This window comes from Drosophila arizonae, chromosome 3 (genome assembly GCF_054131065.1).
Source record: "Drosophila arizonae isolate 15081-1271.41 chromosome 3, UAZ_ARI_1.0, whole genome shotgun sequence".
NCBI classification, from domain to species: domain Eukaryota; kingdom Metazoa; phylum Arthropoda; class Insecta; order Diptera; family Drosophilidae; genus Drosophila; species Drosophila arizonae.
Window position 1 is genome coordinate 21,986,537 of NC_142923.1, and position 14,136 is coordinate 22,000,672.

Sequence of the window (14,136 nt, forward strand, 5' to 3'; positions counted from 1 at the left end):
TTAAGTATTTTCATGATGCCTTCAAGACGGAATAAAAAAATCTTAAATTTTTGCCTTTGATTTGGTATTCCTGAGTATTTTGATAGGAAGCACGTACGTATTACAAATATAACAAATATTTATTTATTAAAAGTATATAATTGAACTTTATAAATATTTTTTATTTTATTTTATTGCGTTATATATTTTGTATGCTTATAAATAATTTTTATTAAATTTTATAAACGTATTTATTTATTTATAAAAAATAAAAGAGATGAAAAAAAAGATAGTAAATATTTTATGTTCTGATTATTAACGCTTTTGTAATTTATTTGTTGTTTTTTTTTCATCTATTTATTTTATTCTTATATGCTATTTTTATTATTTTATTTATTTTTTTTATACATATTAGATATATTTTACTTCAGTACTATTTATTTTTTATTTTATATTTATTCTATTTTATTATTATTTGGTATTTATTCTATTTATACTTAATCATATTTTTGTATTTTACATAATTTGTATATTTTATTGTTATAATTTTTTTTCTGACTCTTTGTATTCAATTTTTAATCGTCGTTATTCAACACATGAAATTGTTTTAAAACACCTTTAATCACCTTTAAATCAATTGTGCATCTTAAACTAAACAGAATCTCCAGCCCCAAAGCCCCAAAGGACATGCTCTAACTAGTCTCAAAGGCGCTTTAGCTGGGTAAAAGCATTAGGGAGGGGGCGAGTTTGCAGAGACCCAAAAGCGAACCCAATGGACTCAACACTCAACCGAATTGCACTAGACCGTTGGCTGCTTCTGCTGCTGCTGCTGGCAGCAATTGTTAATAAGATTTGCACATCATTTCACGTGTCTCGGCCAAATGTCTGTGTGCTTTACTGTTGTTGTTGTTGTTGTTGTCTATTTGCATGCAATAAAGCCACAGCAGCCACTCTGCAGTTCCCGGCAATTCTTGGCACCACAACAACACGGCTCAAGCGCCTCCGTCTTGCTGGCAATTTGCATTGTCTGCTGGCATTTTACGGCCAGGCGCATTTGGTGCTACATTTGCGGATAGTTCTTCGACCTGCAACTGGCAAAGTCCACAAAGGGGAATTTATACCACAGAGTACCTTAGCTCTTCACCCTGTCTCAAATTCTCGCCATGTCTCTTTCTCTGTTAGCTCGACTGACCATTATTGCAATTTTTGACACCAATTTAAGGGAATTTCCATAAAATTAAACATTCTTTTAGCTCAAAAGCGATAAACAAGGCAAGTCCAATGTAATCTAGCAATCTTTGTTTTAAATAAATTGTTGTAAGCCCCAGTTGATTTACTTACTTTATTTTCTACAATTTGTTGATACGCTGAACCCATTTAAAATGGGTTATCGTGGTATAATGGATTTCTTAACATGTAGGAAAAGGGTTTTCAGACCCCTAAATAATGTTGTATAAGTTGAGTAAAGGAGTTTAATAAGCTGAATAAGTTAAATATGTAAATTAAATAAATTGCTTGAGTTTTATAATATCTCAAACTCATATTTAAATATATTGAGATAAAAACTGTTTATATTCTATATAATTTGTTTAGCCTGTATACTTATTATATATTATATTATATTTGTATTACACTTAAAATAACAAACTCTATGATAAAGATAAAATTTTTATTTGTTAATGAGAGTGTATTTAATATTCGTAGCTATCAGCCCAGTTTTTGTTCGTATTTTAAATATTTATTGCGCATGTTTTATATCCAAGAAAAGAAAGGCAAATTAAATTGCAATAAAAGAATGATTTGCTTATTTTTCTGAGTCACGACTGAGATAGCAAAACAAAAAAACAAAATCAGGAATTTTGTTTCTTTTTTCAAATAAAATACGACAAACTAATTGAAATTTATGGTGCAGAAGCGTGTTAAGCCGAGGGTGCCAATGGGTCAGCTTTTGGGGGGTTTGTTTGCCGATAGCAAGTAAAGCAAGTAAAGTCGGTTAAAGATTTGCACACAACTACTTTAAACTCGTTTATCAAATATTTATTTAATTCTAGAAGCCATTTTCGTGCAGATAAATTGTTATGCCTTCAGGCATTTGTTGTCTAGGCGCATTTTATCTTATTTATTTTTATTTTTATTTTTGCCTATTCACATGCAGATTACCTCCACCACAAAGCCAGCTTCAGAGCCCCTCACCTGCGGTTGAAACTTTTGCCGCCTCAACTCAACTCAACTCAACTCATTCAAAGGGCAAATTCAATGTGACAACAGGCTGGCGCCTAAAGGAATTTCGGTTTGTGCGGCTCGAGCCCAAAAATTGACTCAATACAAAATCCATTAAAATATCAACGAATCAGAACGATGCCACCGAAGACGACATCAAAATGTAATTTTCAGCCGCCGCACAACTTTCGCATAATAATGAGCTGCTGGGCGATGGGATTTAGACGCGAAAGAGAGGTGTAGCATGTGTGCTGAGGCTTTTAATGTTGACAACTGCCTTAAGCCTTTCGCTTTTTTTTTTTTTTTTCTATTTTTCAAAAGGTTCATGCTAATGGCACACAGACTGTAAGCCTTCTGCAGAATTATCGCAAGCTTTGCATAAAATAAACAAGTAGAGTATTATTAATGAGAAAGTGCAAAATGCTATTATTATAATAGTTAATCCCTCAAATAAAAATTATTATAAATGTTACATGCACAAGTTTTTGTAAAAAAAAAAAAACAAGAGAAATTAATTTAGCAGTTATATGTCTCCTGTTTACAAAATGACGTCAGTTAGAGTACGATTGCATGCGAGACTGCAAGAGAGTAAGATATGTACATGTATTTATTATGACTGAGCTGCGAGCGCAGGCATGCTTACTCACAAGCACACACAAAGAGTTTGCTTATCTGCATGTTCGCTGAGAGTAAGCAAAGCGGGCGTATATCAAATACGATTGCTTGCATGAGAGCTAGAGAGTAAGTAAGAGAAAATAACTGTTAACACTTTTTCGTTGTCTGCAAATAAGTGTCTTTCACTGACACAATCAAAAAAACTCAGACAGAAACTGTTCTTGTCGCGTCTGGCTTAGCTCGCTCGCGCTCTGAGGGAGACAGTTATTTCAGTCTTCGTTTCCTCAAGTCAAACACTGATCGTTTGCTTGAGTCAAATGAAGCAAACTGTCAGTTGCGTTTGTATGGGTAATCACGCGTGATTGCTGCGTTCTTTTTGTATGTATGTATGTATGCGTGTATTTACATGCACACGAAGGCAAAAACAATTTCTGATGAGTTTTTTAGTCAAACTGTTTTTTATACCCTGAACCCATTTTCAATGGGAAATCAGGGTGTAATGGTTTTGTTGAAATGTATGTAACAGGGAGAAGGAGGCGTGGTGGCATCAATTCCAGCAAGGCATCGGGCTGTAATTGAAGTAAAAGCAGGAATAACTAAACACAAACTTAAATAAATAAGCCCTTTGTTATATAAAACAAAAATCCAAAAGAAATAACATTAAACAATAGCAATAAACATTGATTAAGTTTTGTGTAAATACTAAAGACGCAAAAAAATGTGTGTAAATACTTTTGACAACCTCTAAGTAATTCTTCTTTTCGCTCTATTTATTAGCATGTACCGTTATTTTAGCAATTTCTTTAGCCGATCGCTTCTACATAGAATAGGCTTTATGTCACAAAAGATTTTTTTCAAAAACGGCGAACGAAAACAACAAAACAAAGCTCTTTAAGCAGAGCATGTAAAAAAATGCTCGTTGTGTAAATATTTTTGACCACCTCTGTATGTATATACAACTACAATTTAAGCGTATACAATTGTCTGAGTGTTGCTTTACTTTCTTTATCTGGAGCACCCACACCAACTCATATTGCCATGCGTATAATTAGCGAGACGCGCGAGGCGTCTCGAAAGCCTATCAGTGATAGACGTGAATCAAAGCACGTAGCCCAATATAAAACATACACATATGTACATATACATACATATAAGCATACATGCGTATACACATTTACGTACAAACATATGTATATTTACGGCGCTAAAAAAATGGATATCTCCTAGACATTTCGAGCTAGAATCACTAAATCTTAAATGTTGATTTATATGTATTTTATAAAAATTTTTAAAAGCAGAAGGGTTCAGGGGATCTTGTAGTCGAGCAGTCCCGACTAGAGCTATTTTATATGTTTATTATGAACTTATTTTAGTTTGTGTTAGTCATTTTGCTTTTGGCATTATAGCAGAGCATTTTCAAGGCGACCAGTTGTTCTTCGCTGTTATCATGCAATTTCTGTTACATATTTATTTGGCTCGATATTCGGTCATCAGCACTTTGAGTGTATGACTAATGAGAGCAGCAGGCGCCAAGTGTTCGAATTCTGTTTTGTCATTTGTTAGTTAACATTCTAACATTGAACTGTAAGCCATGTCTAAGTCCTCAAGCAATTTGCTATTTGCATTTAATTTGCATTCCCTACAAAATACAAGAAATTGATAAAATTGGCTGGCTGACGGTGCCCGCTGTCTTCCACTCTTCCACTCCAAGCTCTTGCTATCCCCGCGTCTGTCTGCCTCTCATTTGCCTTGATGCTCACAGTTTGGCCATGTCGGGCAATTGTCTCGACCCTGAGGCCACGCAATTTGCAGCGTTCGTCAAGGCAACAGACAGCCCAAAAAACTTGTGCAGGAAGTGAAAAGTTGTGGTACCAGAAATGTTTCTACGATTTTCTAGCTATTGTGTAAAAGCACTGAACAGTTGATAAAGCATATATATTGTTTATTTTTACTTTTCTATCATACAAATAAGCGTTGGGTGAAGTTAAGTGCTGTTGACATTGCCTAAATCTAAGCTAAAATCTTAAACTGTGGTGTTACAGGCAACAGAGTATGCTAACATATTGCTGGCATGCAAATATTGTGACAAGTGGGCCATATATGTATCTTAGATTAGGGATTAAGCAAATATACATTCCGAAATTTCGCATATTCCAAATTCTTGTACTTCTTACCGGAAATTGCATTTCCTAGTAACAGGGAAAGCTTAACAATTCATTATTATTCATGAATGTTTACAATGTTTAAATGGTGAATAGTATGTTATTTTTTGGGTGAATTTGTTCTAAGCCTCGTAAAAATATATTGTATATTTGAAAATTGAGAACAAAACACTTTGAATTATTCGAATTTCTATTGTATTAAAATTTTTGGAAATTGTGAGTGAAAGAGAAACAGACAGAGAGAGAGAGAGAGAGAGAGAGAGAGACAGAGCTAACCATTTAATGACTATCGATAATTTCTCAACCATTGCGTTTCTTTCAGCACTGTTCATTAGCCTATGCAAATTATCTAGGCCTTGTGCTTAGCGAGCAACTCAAAGAAGCTTCTGAGCGCACTTCAAATGCAACCTTACCATATAAATTAAATCACGGTAAATAATAGCAACCGCCAGAGCTTAACATTCAAATGCTAAAACCCCAAACTCCACGACGGCCGACAAAAAAGTTGACGCGGCATTTCATCTAAATGTTAATAAGTCTGTCCGTTCGAATGGGTACCTCGCTCTCTCTCTCTTTCTCTCTCTTTCTCTCTCTTTCTCTCTGTCTTCCTGTGCTTAGATCTCTGCAGCGCTGCTGCTGCATAACTCTTGGGTTGGCTTCGCTTTAACAAGGTGTTAGACGCCGAGCGCAGGCATTTTCCACTTGGTCGCGCTGATTGAGCGACTCTGCGGAGGAGGCGGGGCAACTGGCAGCTGCTGAGCTGGCGGCGCCTTGAGGCTTACATCCTGTTTATTCGACTGGCTTTATTATTGATGAGACGGCACAGCTTGGGCCGTCATTCTGTTTGTTTTTATGCGTGTGTGTGTGGATTTGCAGACCAAATAGTTGAATACAAACAAGTAAGAAAGCTCTAGTCGAGACTGCTCGACTACGAGATCCCCTGAACCCTTGGAGCAATAGATATTTCAATAATTTTTCGCGTCTTTCAGCTTACACAAGAAACACGCACACACACACACACAGGCATACATATACACACACGCATACAGACACACATACACACACACACACACACGCATACATACACAAACGCATACACACACACACACACACACACACACACACACACACACACACACACACACACATACACAAACAATTACATACATATACACACACAAGCATAAACACGCATGGGCTGCAGTGTGCGCTTACTATGAGAACTTAATTGTTTAATAACTTTTTTTATGGACGTACGATCTTCATGAAACTTTCAGATTATGATTATAACATGAATATACATGTAATTGCCAAAGCACAAGTCTCTAGTATTTGAAATACGCTTTTTACAAAAGTGATGGTGAGGGGGTGAATTTAAGGGTGGGGGGTAAATTTTAACAAAAACCGAAATTGTATAAATTGCATATAGGCATATATACAAAATTTGGAGACTCTAGCAATAAAGGTGTAGAAGATATAATTTTATAACTGGTTTTCGATAAGGTTTTTCATCGATAAAAAAAGATCGGGATGAGTTATCGAATTTTAATGATAAACTCGATATCCGCGCTGTAATTACGAACATTTTACAAAAAATTTGAAGTCTCTAGCTCTTATATCTTCGGAAATCGACGCGTTCAAACATACGGACAGACGGACAGACGGACAGACAGACAGACGGACAGGGCCAAATCAACTCAGCTCGTCACCCTGATCAAGAATATATATACTTTGTGGGGTCTGCCACGCCTCCTTCTGCCTGTTACATACATTTCAACAAAACCATTATACCCTGATTTCCCATTTTCAATGGGTTCAGGGTATAATAAAAACAGAGAAAGAAAAAAAAATAATAAAGAAACTGGGTCGGGACTTAGTCGCGTTGCCGGAGTACTTGACTCTTGGACAGGGGTTTAGATTGATTGACATCTGATTGCCAAGGTTGGTGCAGGTGAAAAAAGCTTATTGAGCTCTTACAAAAGCCTTTCGGCCTAGAAAATACTCTGTTTGTAGTTGCCCATGCTTCACATCAATTTGTATATAAATAAACTGATTTCAATTTTAATTTCGTATTTTTCAATGTGAATTTCATATATCTGACTTTGCTGTTGGCTGTATCCTGTCTCACATGCTAATAAAGAATTTATATATCTAATTTAAATGCATGAGACTGCAGACACACACGCATATTTAATAAAACTTTTTTTTTTTTTTTTATTAAATTACGTGCATAAAATATTAAATAGTCTCGCAATTTTTGCACATAGCGCACTCATTGCAAATTAATTAGTTGCAACAACAATCATTATACACAATGCTACAACAAAATCTATTAACAGCATGCTGGAAAAACAAAGCAAAGAAATTCACTTCATAAATAAAATTAAATTAAATTAAACACAAATATATTAGGCTGAACACAAAAAGGAAGCCCTCTTAAAGGGATAGGCAAATGCCATGAATATTGTGCAAAACGTAGTTAAAAATGTGTGTGTGTTTTTTTTATTAATAATGAAAACTGAATCATAAGTATACCCTTTAACTCATATACATGTTCATGGCTCATGGTCAAATTAATAGGTGTGATTTTTTTTTTTTCATTTTTAAATGGTAATTACGTCTATATTTTTTCATATAACTTAAAAATTCAAGTTGTATTCAAAAATAGACATATCTTAGAATAATACCAACAAAAAAATTTTTTTTAAATAATAATGTTTAACATAATTTTTGCATACTTCACAAAATACGCAAGATTTTGCTGACCAGATTAATAGGTGTGCCTAGCAGAATTTAAAAAAAAATAAAATTTTGGAAATATCATGAAATTTTTAGAATATATTTAGATGACTTTGTGAGTGAGTGATTATCAATACTACTAAAGATACTACTTAAAGAGAATTTTATCCTCTTCACGATGAAAAAAAAAAACCACCGATAAAAAATGAAGCAGAGGCGATTTGCTTCATTTAACTCAAGCAAACGATCAGTGTTTGACTTGAGCGAAACAAGCGAGCTAGGACGCAACAGAAACTGTTTCTGTCTGAGTCTTTTTTATTGTGTGAGTGAAAGAGACTTGTTTGCAGACAGCGAACAAGTGTCAACACTCATTTGCGAGCTATGTATGATATACAGTGGAGTCCGGTAATAACGACTCCGCTTATAGCGTCCAACCGGTTATGTCGACGAAAATTCGATGTCTTGGTTGATCCCCATACAAACTTATTTGAAAGAGTCTCCACTTAGTACGTCTCCGCTTTTAACGGCAATCCGCTTATCTCGATGAATTTTCATATTTTTGAGTCATTCACCGGGTATTACGACGTGATAAAAAAAAAATCGCGAAATAATGACAACAAATTTAAACACTAAAAGACGCTGTTAGAAATGTAAATATGTTTCTATTTATCAGTGATCAATGTGTACGTAGCAGCAACAAATGCTGCGAAGACAGAGAGAGAGAGAGAGAAAGAGAGACACACCCAGCAATGCCAACGTCACACAAATGTTTCGTCGCCATGTTGAAACTTTTTTTCTCTTTCAATACAAACCCAAACAAGAAACAGAGAGAGGTGAGAGAGATGTACACACATACTTACTCGTTCAAGCGACATACACACAATCGCAGCTTTAGTGCTCTTATAAAACCAAATAACGTCGGTGTAGCGAACGTCAGTCAGTCAGTGTTAGTCGTGCGGCTTGCATGCACGAACGATCAGTTGATTTTGATTGATTTTTTGGTGTTACTCAAGGTCAAATTGAAGACAAAGAAATCGTTTCGTTTTGTCGATACAAGTAATATGGATCCTTTCATTTTCAAAGATCTTATTCTCATTGGCAAGATGGTAAATTTTTCCATACCACGTGACAATAAATTACGATCAGTATTTCTGATTTGTGTTGATTCGATGAAGAACATATATTCCGAAATGGGTATTGTCCAAAAGAAGAGGCAGCACTTTCAGGACTATGTGGAGCCTGTTGACGACAAATTCATAAATTTGATAAGTTTTGAATATGGTGTGCCCCTTATAAGAGGCCTGCCATACGAGAAAGTCCTGCGATTGAAAACACTGAAGCATTTATATATTTGGATTCACAGTTCTTTGAGAGATGAATTTTTGGAAGCTCTTGGAAACAAGCCAGGAGAAACGATTGAAAGTCTCTCCATAAAGGGCGCATATCTAACGACTGAGCATGTGGACAGGATTTGTGACACTCTCCAGCTCAGCCTGGAAAACTTCTGTGTGTGGTGTAAAGAAGTGCCGCTTGAACACTTGCTCAAACTGCAGAAGCTGAAGTCGCTTCATATTCAAATGTCGTCCATAACGAATGCACAGGTAATGGAACTTATAAAGGGTTTGCCCAACTTGGTGATCTTGAATATGCGAGAGTGTCAACTGCTAACCGAGGAGTTTGTCTCTGAAGCACTTGACTGCCTGACCAATAACAACAAACAATCGAAACTCACGATTTACGTGCAGGGATCAGCCATAAATTGGAAGGAGCTGCCTGGAAATGGACATTTGTTGCAGGTCATTAAAAAGCAACAGAATGAAATAGTTCGCATGAATGGCGAATTGAGCAATCAAGATAATTAAAAAAAAAAAACGATTTATATATATATATATATATATATATATATATATATATATATATATATATATATATATTTAGTTGCCAAAGACAGGAAACATAAGAAAAATAATTTTTATTCATTTTATTTCAATACGCATATTATCACACACAATTACACAATTATACTAATCAAAAGTCTATGTAAAAAAAACTTACTCAAATTTTTGTATAACCCTTACAACAACAATTATATACACTTTGTGAGCATTTTTGTGTTTTACTTTTATTTACTTTTCTTGGTAAAAGCCGACAAAGGGTGTATGTCGGGTCTTCGTTATCATGTTCGTAGTTAACTATTTCATCATTGGATGGAATAGTCGTCACTTTCCTATCAGCCCTTGCCGACATATTCTTCTTCATACACATGTATACTGCATAGTGACTTCCGCGTCTGCCACTATATTAAGTTGAGGTTTCCTTCTGTTGGGGGGATTTTCTCTTTCTTGCAGATAGAAAATCGTAATCAGCAGCAATTTGTCTGACAGGTCGAGCACAAGCTGCCCGCTTACCAAAAACCGAATCAAATCACAATGCTATAGACCCAAACTAAAATCTGAGGCATTGCGCAACCTTTTGCTCACACTCACACATACACATAAACAAAATTCTTAAGTATTGTAGACGTTTGAGGATCTGAGCTTTGAACCCAAAGAGCTTTTTGTTGTTGCCAGAAATATTTTTGCTGAATGCGAATAAAAAAAGATATATATATATATATATATATATATATTTCTATTATTAGTAGATTGCCATCTTAATTGAGTTGCAATTGTGAGCTTGTGAGGGTGGCAACTCGGCCAACAGCAACTGCTTGTCATTATCAATCACGCAAGAGAGTCCCGAGCGCAAAGCAGGGAGCAAATTGGTTCGAAATATTAAAAGAAAGTTTTGTTTAATTAGTTGCCATTGCGCATACGTCCTGCTATTAAACTTAGTTTTCCTGCGTCTTAATGAAAGTTTCCTGAAAGATAATGTTTTTAGACTTTTATTGTAAAAGAATAAATAATTTGTCAGAGTTATTATTACTTTTAAAAATAAAACTTCGCTCAAATAAAATTAAAAAACTCAATTAAGAAGCTTACATTTTTATTTACAAAACTGTTTCAATTATTTATATGTATAATTTAAATTTGAATTTTAATACATACTTTTATATATGTTTTTTAACTAAATAAAAAGAAAAAGCGGAACAAAAATAGGATTGCAATCAATATAAAATAAATAGAAATTTATAATTTATATTATAGTACATATACAATATAAGACTGCAAATTGCAGCTTTAAGATCTGTAATCTGCGGGAAGCCTGGCTGCAACAGGAAGCAGTCAGCTAACAAGCGCTGGCGAGCTTGTATCTGGTATCTTGTATCTTGTATCTGGTTGCTAACTGCACTTAATACGCGTTATGCGCCAGAGACAAGGGCACAGGGCAAAGGGCAAAGGGCGCACATTGGATGCAAGAAACTTGCAAGTTTTTGCTAGCTGTTAAGTAGGAAAATCGCTTCGAGACACAACACAAACAGCCAGACAGCCAACTAGTATAGTTGCAGAGTGACAGAAAGAGAGAGGGAGTGAAGGGACAGAGAAGAAGCCAGTGTTCTTGGGTTGTGGTTGAAAGTAAGTACGTGTCATACGACAAGTGAAATGTGCACAAAATTACTTATTTTAGCAGTGGTTAAGACGCTTCTCGGGTTTATGCAGACATACACACACACACACACATGTATGCATATTTATACATAAATATTCAGACACTGAGTTACTTGAATCTCTTGAGGTTTGCCCCGTGGACACGCAACACGGCAAATGCAGCGCTTAACTATAATTTCGTAGATAAACATTTCACAATTCGTGGCATTTCGACAAATATATGTATGTAAAATTCCTGCACATTTTGCGGTAAAGTAAATATATACACACCTACGTTAGCTATAGCAAGGGGAGCGTATACTTAATATCTGAGCTCAAATTTACAAAGCAACCTATTAATTCTTATAGAAAAAAAAAATAAAAAAATTACAATATTTGTATGCTTTTTGCGCACTCGAAAGAGTATATTGACTTCATACTCTCTTCACTTCAATCTCTCTTCAGAGTGTGAGTAAAATACATTTATTTGCAGGCATTAAAACGAGCTTCGGCTCTCAGTTAATAGTTTCAGATATATTTAGTATTATTATTAGTGAGAAAAGTTATTGAAACTAAAGATTGCAATTCGAAATATATATACTCATATTGAGCGATTATTTAGTGTTGCTCTATGTGAGATCAGAATCTGATCATCAGATTGAGATAATGCAACAATAAAATGGTGTGACGTCAGTAAATGCTGATATCGGGCGTGGCTCAGTGTTGTGTTGAGTAAGAGAGACGATGATTGGTATCGATGTTGAGTACGTGAAGAATATGGTCTCTGGTAAACGATGATTGTGAAAAAGCGCGTCACTTTTGATTTGAGAAGAGAACCCAGCTGCAAAATTTTAGTGGTGTAATGGAGGGCAATATTCAAGACGAGCCTACTAACAGTAATTTGACTGAAGATTTAAATAGATCGTGGAGCTAGAGATTTTTTTGTTTTTATACCCTGAACCCATTTTCAATGGGAAATCAGGGTATAATGGTTTTGTTGAAATGTATGTAACAGGGAGAAGGAGGCGTGGCAGACCCCACAAAGTATATATATTCTTGATCAGGGCGACGAGCTGAGTTGATTTGGCCCTGTCCGTCTGTCTGTCTGTCCGTCTGTCCGTCTGTCCGTATGTTTGAACGCGTCGATTTCCGAAGATATAAGAGCTAGAGACTTCAAATTTTTTGTAAAATGTTCGTAATTACAGCGCGGATATCGAGTTTATCATTAAAAATCGATAACTCATCCCGATCTTTCTTTATCGATAACCAGTTATAAAATTATATCTTCTACACCTTTATTGCTAGAGTCTCCAAATTTTTAATGTATGATTATATGCAATTTATACAATTTCGGTTTTTGTTAAAATTTACCCCCACCCCTAAGTTCACCCCCCTCACCCTCTTTTTTGTAAAAAGCGTATTTCAAATACTAGAGACTTGTGCTTTGGCAATTATATGCACATTCATGTTATTATCATAATATAAAAGTTTCATGAAGATCGTACGTCCACAAAAAAAGTTATTAAACAATTGAGTTCTCATAGTAAGCGCACACTGCAGCCCATGCGTCTTTATGCTTGTGTGTGTATGTGTGTGTGTGTGTGTGTGTGTGTAAAAATTATTGAAATAGCTATTACTCCAAGGGTTCCGGGAATCTCGTAGTCGAGCAGTCTCGACTAGAGCTTTCTTACTTGTTTTTTTTTTTTTTTTTTTTTTTTTTGCTTAGATCAGTTGATATTCGATTGCCTTTGCTATTATTAATTTGAAATCAATTCGATCGATTCGGATATGCATCAATATATTAGTTAAAATATAAATTCGATGTATAGAAATTAAGAAGTATGTTTCTATGTTTACATTTAAATGCTGAGTCTGAAAAAAAGCCGAAGGTCTTGCAGATGGCAGCTACTTATATGACGCACCGTTTATAATTTGTTGCAAACTTGTTTTTCTTTCTTCTCATTTTTTTTTTTTTTTTTTTTTTTTTTTTTGTGGTCCCCAATGACAGCTCACAGCCAAATGACAACGAGAAGCAACAGCAAGTAAAACTTTGTGCCAGTTTTCCATTTTTTTGCTTTTAATTTTGCGTTGTTTTGCGCACCACAGGGGATGTCATTTGGAAGGCGACGAGTGCGCGTCAAGTGTAAAAATTAAGCAGCTGCGAGCTGAGCGGGCACTGAGTGAGATAAAATTATACGCCGCCCCAGGTCTGAGTAAGTGTAAGGCGAATGGGTGTGGCCCACTGAGAAGGCAGGCGGGCGACAACAACAAAAGACGCACCGCAGCCTGAGATAACAGTGAAACGGGGGAAAAGTAAACTGGAACAAGGTCGCCGCTCAAAGCAAGGAAATTGGAAATCTTGTAGTTTTCAAGCGTGCGAGCCTTTACACTTCTACGGCACTTTCATAATTTCACTTTTCATCAAATCTGCAACGTGCCGACAAAATCCAAACCACAAAAAAACTTTTTCAATCTAAAATTATCAAAGTAAACATCAAAGTTATGTCAAACACGAGTAGGAACCAAAAAAAAAAAAAAAAAAAACCCTGTAAATTAGCCAGACACAGGCAGAAACATAGGAAAATAGAAATGCAGCCGGAGTGAAAAATCTAAACAAAATGACAGCCCAGAAACGGCCAGGCTAGAGGGAGAGAGAGAGGAAGAGATAGTGGAGTATGGAGTGAAAGAGTGGCATAAAGTTTTACAAGCGAATCAACAAAAATGTTCGCACCTCATGTGTGGAATTTAAATTTGCTGGCAAATACACACACACAAAACATACAGCCAACACACATGCAGACGTCACACACACACACACACACAGACATAGCACACTTTCGAGTATAGATGCAAAGACATTGCTCATACGCCCTGAGAGCCGCGCTGAGTGTGGC

General features: G+C 35.7%; 1 protein-coding gene across 1 annotated transcript; it reads left to right on the forward strand.

Annotated features, from left to right (window-relative positions):
• Window positions 1-8,646: 8,646 nt before the first annotated feature.
• On the forward strand, window positions 8,647-9,639 carry LOC149269892 (uncharacterized). Its single transcript, XM_089465070.1, has one exon. It carries the CDS (start codon window positions 8,777-8,779, stop codon window positions 9,575-9,577), a length of 801 nt encoding a protein of 266 aa, XP_089321196.1. The 5' UTR covers window positions 8,647-8,776; the 3' UTR covers window positions 9,578-9,639.
• The last annotated feature ends 4,497 nt before the right edge of the window (window positions 9,640-14,136 follow it).